Consider the following 11,146-nt stretch of genomic DNA (forward strand, 5'->3'; position numbering starts at 1 on the left):
GCACTTTTTTTTTTTTCTCCTTGCTGATCTTCTGCACTGCATTGCAGCTATGCTCCATACTCCCAAGATACTCAAATGGCAGGAATCTTCAGTTTAAAGCAGCAGTGAAACTCAGATGCTGTTCTCTCCTTCCAACCGCATTTGTCTAGCAGCTGAAACCACTTCTTCAGTGCATTTCAGGCCAGTAACTAGAGTGGGAGCAGGAACGAGTACAGGCAAGTGCAGATTTGGCACAAGACACACTGAACCATGTTGTGTTCCCTGCCCTTTGTCAGACTGTCCGTCATTTTCAAGCCATACATCCTGGCAGGGTCAACTCCCCGTGTCACTTACAGCAACTGGCGGACATCACAGCATGCCTCGTGTTACTGCATTGCTGCACAGGAGTTGTTATAGCCCATGTTCATATCCACAATTGGAAAATTTATCTTCGTCCTGTACAAATCCCAAAATAGAACTTAAGTTGCTTTGCACGCTTCTTGATCACCACCTGGCACCTATCGTTTGGATTGTTTTACAGACCAAAAGAAAGGACAGTTTTGGAGTTCTTGTTGTGAACCTTTACATGAGCAAGAACTAATACAGAACTGACTAGCCTTAGCATGCCTTTGGGGTATATATTCATGTTCAAAAAGTTCATATATTTGCAAAACACAAGCACATTTTCTCCAAAAGCAAAGAAATGGAGAATAAAGGTTAAATTGTATTATTTTGTTTGGGGGCCAGTTTTTATCTTTGTAGGAAGCCTATGCAACCCTTAAAACATCAGCTAAAACAGTACAGAGCAATTGTTTGAAACTTCTACAACTGCATTGCTGGCAGTGTTAATCTCCCTTAGAAGTGACATTAGCTATTTGTCATAGAGTAATGCCACTTGGTTTCTAATGCAGATGGACACCTACCTCACTACTGTCGTAACAGGGCATGTAAGTCACTTACTGCAAAGCAAAGTTGTTAAATAATACTAGCTGCCAGCCTCTGCTCTAGGACCGTTCACATTTTGAAATACGGTAGGCTTGCTGCTGAGCTAAAGCAAATCTCATGTTTGGAACTGCAGTAAGACCCTCTGCTACATTTTACTTGAAATACCTTCTCTAGAACTGTACTTGAGCTGAGCTAATGAAATACAAATTTACAGATGTGAAATTCTGGGGAACATTCAATTATGTGTTCTTGTAATAATCTGCTGTAAACTCAAAATGATCATTTAGGGATTAAGTATCAGTTTGCTGCACAAGTCATCTGATGGTGTTTCATACAAAGCTTATAATTAATATTTAATATTTTAAATTAATTGTGGGAGTATGGCCATGGGGGCCGACAAGCCCCATGGTTGGTGATAACATCAAACTCTTAACAATGAGGCCATGAGGATGTCCTCAGTAAAAAAGTGGAAGCTATGTCCTCAATAAAGTAGTAGAAGTTACTGATCCTTAAAGAACCCTGGTGTCTGTGTGGTCATTATGCCACAAATGGCGCCCTAACAGGGACATGAAGAACGTTACGCCACAATTAATATTTAATATAAACATCTATTTTAGATATTATTCATCTACGTTAGATTTACTCAGCTGATTGTGTCTTTGTGGGACCAGCAATCTTTCCAACAATAAATGTGCAAAAATGCTTTTGTTTCATGGGTACAACTAAGCCTCTTATTTTTTTGTAGCTAACCAGGTGCTGAAGTTTGGAACGCTCGTCAGTACTTCTAATACCTATGACAACTCTGGGATTGTGACCATTGAGACAGACAAGCCTTTGCTGTGGACAATGGCTATCAAAACATAAGATGAACTACAGCTGCCTTTTCTCATCCAACTCACATTTCAGCAAAATTTCAAATTTCTCTGATTCAAGACAATAAAACTGTTCCTAAAGGAGTAAGCACACACTGATTTTATGTACTGAATGGAAAACAGGCCTGAAATAAAAGTCACTAGCGACCAAATCAAGATGAGTAACAACTGAGTACTTCATTCCAGTACCTCACTACATGATCAGAAGACATGCTGCCACCGCATATTACTGCGAACAGAAGTGGATGCAAAGAACTGCTAATTTGCTAGTTTGGATATTTTTACAATGTATTTTATCCCAATATTAAACTATTTTCCCCCTATTGCCAAAAGAAAATATGGTAAACATTTGCAAGTAGTATAACTTCATTATGAAAAAGTGATAGCATGAAGCATAATTAATCTCAAATATTTCTTTCCCTATTTCTAACAAACAGTTGCTGGTGAAGATTACTCAGTAAGAGTAATAGTTGAAACTTTCTACTTGTAAGGTGTGTCCACTGAAGCAGCTTTGGTTTTGCTGCAATACCAATATTGGATTTCACAATATTAACCGATTTTAAAATCTGTAACACAAAATAGCACTGTAACTTCTACAATTACCAAATATTTACAGCAAGGTTTTTGGAGTGAAATACATGTTTCTTCCTCTCAATATGAAGTGCATTGCATCTACCAATTTCTGCAGGTTTAGTTTTTAAATCAGAGTATTCAGTCATTTAATAACTGAAATCACTTGGTCAATACATGCAGAGGCCTTTACAATTCTATGTGCAGTCGTCTGACAGAACCAGTATCCAAAACCAATCAGTAAGGATATACATCCTGTCCAGCAGTCTGAACACCTTTGTGGTTGAGTGTCTCAAAGACTGCTTAATATCTCTGAAAACTAAATTAAACTCAGACTGCACATCCTAGTAACCAAGTTTTGCTTCCTTAATTCTGCCATCAGCACAGTGTCAGCAATGCAAGTTTGTTGTTTTTTTTAAATGGGATTTTTTCTGGTCAAGTACATAATACAACCTAATAGGAATTCCAAATGCAGAAAGGAATTAGGGGTAATGATGGTGATTCTAGAAAGTAATGACAATTCCAGCTGACAGACTTTTGAGTCACCACTTGAGAGGTTACAGTAATGATGTTTTCTAACTGCCTACTTTTGCTGAACAATAGTGTCTACTAAAAGAAAAATTAAGCATTCAGACAGCTTCTGAAGACAAGCTGTACAATTTCCACCCTTGGAGTTTTTCAAGACGCAACAAGACAAAGCCCTGAGCAACCTCGTCAGAATGCAGTGCTGACCCAGCTTTAAGCAGGAGGTTGGACTAGGGGTGTCTCAAGGTACCTTCCTACTTGAATTATTCTGTTCCTACTTGAATTGTTCATTCAACTGTAACAAGAAATGCTTTATTTTTTTTAAAAAGCACTGTAGGTAAGTATGATTGTGTACACTTTGAAAGAAGTAAGATGTCAACAATGTGTGAAAACCCAAAACTATTTAATATTGAACAAGTTACAAAGCTGTGAAATCTTTGCAGCAAATGTCACAATGTCTTGTTCCTCACCGTGAGCATTCAGCCGCCTCTGTTGAGAGAACAGAATAATCAGTTTCAACTAACAAAGTACCTTCAAGTGATCTCATCTGAAGTCTAATTTAGCCTCCCTACACTGTCTTGTTAGGAAGATACTACCATTACAACTTATCTATTTTCAAACATTTGCCTTTGCTTACAGGACAACTCTTGAGGCCTAAGTTAGCTATGTTTCACAGTCCCAGAACAGTATTTTACCTGTTCCACACAGGTTAGAAAACACAGTTAGAAAAGGGATGACATCAGCTCTGAAGAATCTGAGAAGTTTCAACTGGTGCCATTAGTATGCAAGTACCACAGCTGCCAATCAAATCTAAGGGTAAAATTTTTCATGCTGCAACATCCATCTCAAAAGGTATTTTATGGTATTACACAAAAAACAAGAGTTCCAAACATATCTCTGGCAGTTAGCAAATGAAAGAGTACTTTGTTCAGTGCACTGCCATCTTCCAAAATAATCACAGTTTTCTTTATCTTTCCCTCCATGCATTTATTCTGGATTCATTTATTCTGGATTCACAAATTATAAACTGAAAGCAGTAAGAGTATGCAATATCCAAATAAGGTAGTTGTTCTACAGGTTAAAATACACCAAAAAACTAGAAATCAAAAATATGTGACATTCATTTTTGAAGCAGATACTAGAAAAAAAACTAAAGAACTATGAATCTGATATTTTGCAGTATGCTAAGATCTGAACCCAAAATTAATGATCTACTTCCTCAGCAAGCTCTTTGAACGTTTACCTACCAATACCTGTCATATTATAGTAAAATGTGAAATGCACAAGATACTAAAGCAACATGGATCTTGTAATGGTTCTCTAACTCTTTGTTTAAAATCAATCAGGTAAAAATGAATGCAAAACTTTGCAATTTGAAATTTCATATTTACTTACACAATAATGTTGTTGATTGGGATATGGATCAGTTTGACAAAGAAGCCAATAAATCCCATTATTGCAAAGCCTATTGCTGTTGCCATTGCAATCTTCTGGAACTCTGCAAAAACAAAGAGAAAATTCAGTCTAGGAAGCCTAGCATATGGCATACAGGAGATGTTCACTAGTGACCCCAGGAGAGAGCTGTCTTTAGAAAGTGGTTGTGTTAACACTGTAAGCAGTACAAGAACAAACAGCATTAAAGTTCAGAAACAAGCACATTTTTTCAGAAGACAGACGAGATTGTTAAGAGAAATGATGCTGCTTCCCACAAAGCATAGAACTGATCTGTTTTTTTTTTTTTAAAGTAGTAAGTAGAATTGGATAGATCCACAGTCCATAACAACTCATGGTGTGTTTATTCCCTTTTGTTCTTTCATTCCTCTACAGGCCCCGGCAACAGTCCTCAGTACATAATCAAAAATGGAAAAGTTGCAATTATGTTTGTCACACAAAGACACCATCTTAAGTCCCCACAACAGTACAGTATGTAAATGATATATTCGTTTATTTAAGACGTCAATCATGAAATGGAGTAAGGTGGTCAGCAGCCTCTAAGAACCCTGCCTATCTGACAACGCATGAAATCCCTTGCTGATCAATCTCAAAAAGCATCAGTAAACTTAATCCTGTGACCACAAATAAAGTAACCTAACTACCACCTCTATGAACAACCACTGACGTGTTCCTTATAGTTATACCCTCTCTATAATACCTTATGGAAAGGCGCAGAAGAAAAAAAAATCAGTTGAGGAGCACTCAGAACAAATTAAACAAAACCACTCACATATGTGACACATTAAAGTATAGGAGGAAATAAGCACTGCGTCCCGCTTTACCTTTCCTGTCAGGCTTAGTGCACCTTTTGACCAGCCGTATCGAGTCCTTCACAAACTGCCGGCTGGGCTCCACGAACTGCATTACCTGATCCATGGTCACCTACCTGCAAAGACAGACACATTTAGCAGAGCTGGTGCCACGTATGGCGAAAGCAAGACCGTTTGAATGAAGGGAGCCCCAGGAGCAGTTAATACCAGATGTCTGAGGGCTGCCGGTAACGTGAAACCCAGCCTAACCGGCCTTTAAAAGACTGCCCGCCGCCCCCCGGTCCCCTCAGGTCCCCCCAGGCCCCTTCAGGCCCCTCGCGCCGCCATTACCGGTTGCTCCGCCAGCGAAGGCCACGTCGCGATACAGCCGGCGTGACGTCACCGGGTGCGACGGGCGGGAGGCCGCGCCCCTCCCCGGCGGGGCTGGGCACAAAATGGCGGCGGGTGGGGGGGGGGGGCGAGGAAAGGGGAAAGAGGGAAAGGAAAGGAAAGGAGAAAGGAAAGGAAAGGAGAAAGGAAAGGAAAGGAAAGGAAAGGAGAAAGGAAAGGAAAGGAGAAAGGAAAGGAAAGGAGAAAAAGGAAAGGAAAGGAAAGGAAAGGAAAGGAAAGGAAAGGAAAGGAAAGGAAAGGAAAGGAAAGGAAAGGAAAGGAAAGGAAAGGAAAGGAAAGGAAAGGAAAGGAAAGGAAAGGAAAGGAAAGGAAAGGAAAGGAAAGGAAAGGAAAGGAAAGGAAAGGAAAGGAAAGGAAAGGAAAGGAAAGGAAAGGAAAGGAAAGGAAAGGAAAGGAAAGGAAAGGAAAGGAAAGGAAAGGAAAGGAAAGGAAAGGAAAGGAAAGGAAAGGAAAGGAAAGGAAAGGAAAGGAAAGGAAAGGAAAGGAAAGGAAAGGAAAGGAAAGGAAAGGAAAGGAAAGGAAAGGAAAGGAAAGGAAAGGAAAGGAAAGGAAAGGAAAGGAAAGGAAAGGAAAGGAAAGGAAAGGAAAGGAAAGGAAAGGAAAGGAAAGGAAAGGAAAGGAAAGGAAAGGAAAGGAAAGGAAAGGAAAGGAAAGGAAAGGAAAAGGAAAGGAAAGGAAAGGAAAGGAAAGGAAAGGAAAGGAAAGGAAAGGAAAGGAAAGGAAAGGAAAGGAAAGGAAAGGAAAGGAAAGGAAAGGAAAGGAAAGGAAAGGAAAGGAAAGGAAAGGAAAGGAAAGGAAAGGAAAGGAAAGGAAAGGAAAGGAAAGGAAAGGAAAGGAAAGGAAAGGAAAGGATGTAAATCCTATACCCCTTTGTCATCTGTTTTTTCATCACCGGTTGCAACCCACTTTAGACACCTAAGGGATCTAAGAGCCTTGTAGCGTGAAGTAAAGGGAAGGTGGTACCACTACACCTGTAACAAATACTGTTCAGAGAAAGGAAGGGGAAAAAATAAATACCGTGGAAATCTTGCCTGTGATTCAGATGTCTATTGATTTGTGGCCATCACACCCTACAGGAGTTCAACACTAAAAACGTCAACTCCTGTGGCTTTTTTGTATAGAGGAATGTGCAGCATGGTGCTTAATAAAAAAGCTTTTTACAGTTGAGCTCGACAGGCATGATGTATAATGCTTGTCTTCCCTGTGGGAGGGTAAAAAAGGTTGTCCGCCCAAAGTGAGTCCTTTCTTTCTGCTTTTTGGTAGGCAAATCAGATCATGTGGCAGATGAAGAACACAGATAATAGTGTTCATTATTATTTGGTTTAAATATTATTAATTTAAATCTAGAACTCAGTACCTAGCTGCCTGCCACAGTAGTATATATGTAGATTGAGTACCTAAGCTTACTAATTATTCATCACTCAGGTTTTTGCAGCCAGAATCAGGAAGACTGCTGCCAGATAAGGTGATTGCTTAGCTGATCTCAACTAACTCTTGGGTTTAAACGTATACAAAATGATTTCAGGGCTTAACTTTTTGCTGACAAGCTTCATGACAGATAAGGTACCATGTCACCACAGAAAGGGGTAGTTGGATATTGAATGGATTGACAGCAGCCTTCCTTGTCTTTGCCCCCAGAGTAGGTCCCTCAGTTTTGCTATCTCCTTCAAAAGTAAGCTTTCTCTTTGGAAGATTATTGCTATGAGTTCCTCTTTAAGTTTTCTCCAAAGGCCTGTCTTTGAATGGGTTTTTGCTTTGATTCAGCTTTCCTGTAGCACTGTGCCTCAGATGGGGCCCTAATTCTGGTAGCCAAATTCAGCTGGACATTTTCCATTGGCATACCAGCAGGGTAAGATCACAGAGTCAGGCCTCCACAACAAATATGCGTATCGTTCCTCCCTTGTTTTTGAGGCTGGTTTTCCGTCTGCAAGATGTGCAGTGTTACTACTGAGGGAGAGGAGGATTCATAAGGACAGCAGATGAGGGTCTGACAGGCCCAGTGAGCACATGAGCAGAGCAGGTTGCCAGTGCTCTGAATGAGATGTCAGCATGTGCAGACCTTTTTGGGTTTGTTCTGTTTCTTTTTCCTTCAGTGTCACAGATAATGCTAGAGACTTTAACAGCAGAGGAGATTCCTGCTTCCAACTGTGCTGCGTGATGATCCTTGCTGTGGACCATACAATCACAGACCATCACTGCAAAGGAATGGTTTCCACAGCACAAAGTGTTGGTAGCCAAATGGCAACAGTTGAAAAAAATTAAGCTGAATCAAAACGATATGTGTATGAAGCAATTCATCACCTAGACTTCTGGTTGGATTAGGTTTTGATTAAAAAACATTTGCTGAAATAGACCTTTCCCTTGCACAAATTCCTTATTTTAAATTGTTTTTCCTGTGGAGAAATGTTCTGGAGAATCTTGACACATATTGCATGTCTTAATAACATGGCTGTGTTGTCATGGGCTTTGTTGTGTGGGTTTTGTTACCATGGGTTGTCGGTGATGGGGCAGAAGGTATCGTCTGTCCTCTTTCCCAGCTGTCCTCTCCCTCCCACTATGAGCTCTTTTCTTTCCCTGCCAGGCTGCAAGTTTGTATTTCAGCAGCCTGGGGGAGAGGAAGATTTCTGATTTCTGAACAGGGATTTTTTTTTTTTTACAGCCCTTGAACTATTTTATTGTTCTTTAAACTTAGTCTTTGGGGTATGTTATTTTTCTATACATATTTACAAAGAGTGATCTACATTTACAGAAAATGTGAAAAAATTTATATCTCCCAGACGTCTATTTTTTCTTTGAAAACAACACTATTACCAAGGTATTTTGTTTCTACTTCTTTATGGTCCTTGGAAGGTTGGGGAAGTAAGTGTTGTGCTTGCGCATGGAAATTTTCGTGCCAGTTTAACAAGTCTGCACTTATGGCAATACCTAAACCATAAATAACCGTTCTCTCAATAGAAAAAGATAGCTGCTATCCTATATTGTAATGTACTTATGCTGATTTGCTTCTGGATATTTATTTTGCATAAACAGAAACAATGCCCCTTGTTTTCTTGCTTCTTTCTGTACGATCCAAGGATGAGAGAATTATTTTGATGATAGTTTTACTTTGCTTATTTACTTACTTTGATTTGTGGTTTCTGTTTCTTGTTCTTTAGAGGACACGAAAGATAAATACCTGCTTTACTTTTTAACTGTTGTCACATTAGACTATTGTATAGCATCCATGGCTCTGGACACCTATGCCAACATTTAGCAAGGGCAGTGGGGGAAGTGTCTGCTTCAGCCTCTCATATTCCACCCTGCCTGCCGGCCCCAGCACCCCACAGAGAGCCAGAGAGCTGCTGGCTCTTGGAGCAAACATGGTGAGAGATCCCCTGGAGAGGGGAAAATACTTGGTCTTCAGCATGAGAGGAAGATCACCTTCTGTGGGCTGAGATTGCATGGGTGCAATTGCTGAGTGCTGCAAGGAAGACAGAGTAGTAACTCTGACTGAACGTGCCTCCAGGCTTCCCTGTTTCCCTACAGGAGGTTACCGCTTTTTCCCTACCCTGCATCTGCTCAATCCCCGGGCATATGGGAAGAGCAAAGTACCTGCTCCTGCTCAGGCTTTTGTGGATGGTGCTGACAGGCTTCGGCAGGGAAGTGTGCCCTCTGCATGCTGGAGGGGAGAGACCTGGCAGCCTAGTTTTCTTGCTTTCAGAAGTGTTGCCCATGCGGGGCCCCTGCAGCCCTAGAATTAAACACTTCGTTGTGTTGATCCTGGCAGTTCTATGGCCACAGGGAAAATGGGTTGGGATACATGGTCTTACTGAGTAGTCTCCTTCCCATCCTGTGACAGCCAGCAGGAACCAAGCTGAGGTAGGTGGGTGGGAGGCAGGCACAACCAGCACTGCCCAGGGTCACCAAATTCCTTCAAACAGCTGTGGCACAAGAATCACAGAATCACAGAATCGTCTAGGTTGGAAGAGACCTCCAAGATCATCTAGTCCAACTTCAGCCCTAACACTAACAAGTCCTACACTAAACCATATCACTAAGGGCTACATCTAAATGAGATGTAGGCGTTTGAACAAGGCAGCGTTTGAACTGGAAGGAAGCAAGGCAAGAGATCAGTTGCTTCCCAAGGGGAGTTTTTGGGAAAGATGGATTATTTCAACAGAGTAGCCTGTGGGGACAGAATCTAACTTGCCTTTGTGGCTTTAAGAAAAAATGGTTATCCTGAGAGATAGCAAAGGAAAAACTGAAGACTAAGAAACCAGCAGGAAGGTGGCACTCAAGGAAGACAGGCCACTGGGGACAGAGGGTATCTGGGCATGCTCTGGAATGGAAAATAGACATACTAGAGTGAGAACAAAGATTACACGGCAGTGTGAGATCTACAGCCCAAACAAGGGAGCGGTGCAGAGAAGGAAGAGCCAGGGTAGAAAGGCAGACTGTGGCATGGGAGAGTGTTGGGGGGCGTTCTTGTACAGAAGAGCCTGCAGGCAGATACCTCACCAGGTTCTGCAAGACAGCACAGTAACACCGTTGACTAAAGTCATGCTGATGATCCATTATTTGACCATTGGTGTTGTTAGATGACTAAGTGGCTATAAAATTCAGTCTTTAGAAAATGCAAAACTATATGGGACCTTTTATTTCTTAATTTTATGTTATCATAAATATGTAGGATTAATTTATATCTTGAGAAACCTTTGGAATATCTATGTGTTTCTGACATTTAAAAATTATTTTTGGCTTTTCATTCTCCTAAATGTTCCCGAGTCTCTGTTTGGACTTGATAAGCACAGCTGTGTGATTTACAATGGGAAGAAAGATGATTTCCCTCCTCAGTAGCTGTGCAGATGCAGAAGAACATCATAAATAGGGAATTAATGTTAGGAGAAATTATAGCTAAGATTCGGGGTTTGGAAGAAGATGACAAAGTGTTTGTGGTCCATGTCTTCAGGTTAGCATCATTAATTATTGAAATGTCACTAGATCAGCGTTTAATTTCCTTGGTTGCGAAAGAAAATGTTGCTAGTCTGAAGCAGTCAACAAGCCCTATCCTTTGATTTGTGCTGCTTAATATTCAATAGAGATGAAATGTGGGAATGAGAGAGGAGTGCAACTAAAATATATTTTACCAGTGCTAGATTTATTGTGTATAATTTTAAAGATGACCTTTTAAACAAAGTCTATATTCAATTTCATTTGAAAGACCTGAGGAGTGAGAACAGTTGGAAAATTTGTGTCTGTATGCCCCTAATGATATATGTAATGTGACAGAAAAAAAGGCAATATATTAAGATGATATCTCTAAATGATACTTCAGACTAAACATGTCTGAAGATAAAGTTTCTAGATAGCAAAAGCAATATAGAGAAGTTAACAGAGGATAGATGTGCCTCTGTCAGCTTTTTACATCTGAGAGGTAGAGAGAGAAAAATCAAATACTTAATAGTTCTCTGATACAATACTTGCAATATTTTGTTTTTGTTTAGTGCAGCTGCCACTGATGGCTGTGATTTCTCTCATTTTTAGCCATGTCTCAATTCTTTGTTTTAGTTTTGCCACTTTTTAAGTTTGTGTCTTGTTTTTTATACCAGTCAATATCATTCT

At 40.4% G+C, this 11,146-nt stretch overlaps 2 protein-coding genes across 24 annotated transcripts in view; one reads left to right on the forward strand and one right to left on the reverse strand.

Moving 5' to 3' along the window:
* The window catches only part of TPK1 (thiamin pyrophosphokinase 1), a 325,524-nt gene extending 322,144 nt beyond the window's left edge, over positions 1-3,380 (forward strand). For all 23 annotated transcript variants that reach the window (XR_010829321.1, XM_066992164.1, XM_066992163.1 and 20 more), the window contains one exon: positions 1,670-3,380. Coding sequence is in view for 21 of the 23 variants with exons in the window: in XM_066992163.1 (XP_066848264.1) it covers positions 1,670-1,788 (119 nt within the window). In the remaining 2 variants the exon portion in view is untranslated. The remainder of the gene's footprint in view (positions 1-1,669) is intronic.
* On the reverse strand, positions 3,276-5,277 carry SEC61G (SEC61 translocon subunit gamma). Its single transcript, XM_048054064.2, has 3 exons — positions 5,168-5,277; positions 4,287-4,389; positions 3,276-3,380 (listed from the first exon to the last, which is right to left on the reverse strand). Exons 1-3 carry the CDS (start codon positions 5,259-5,261, stop codon positions 3,371-3,373), a joined length of 207 nt encoding a protein of 68 aa, XP_047910021.1. The 5' UTR covers positions 5,262-5,277; the 3' UTR covers positions 3,276-3,370.
* Between the last annotated feature and the right edge of the window lie 5,869 nt (positions 5,278-11,146).

Source organism: Anser cygnoides, chromosome 2 (genome assembly GCF_040182565.1).
Source record: "Anser cygnoides isolate HZ-2024a breed goose chromosome 2, Taihu_goose_T2T_genome, whole genome shotgun sequence".
Lineage (NCBI taxonomy): Eukaryota > Metazoa > Chordata > Aves > Anseriformes > Anatidae > Anser > Anser cygnoides.

Excerpts from the sequence above, each read along its gene's own strand:
- SEC61G (XM_048054064.2), bottom strand. The coding sequence starts at position 5,261 with ATGGATCAGGTAATGCAGTTCGTGGAGCCCAGCCGGCAGTTTGTGAAG. Across the intron at positions 4,390-5,167 it reads CACTAAGCCTGACAGGAAAG|AGTTCCAGAAGATTGCAATG; the intron begins GTAAAGCGGGAC and ends TTGTTTTTGCAG.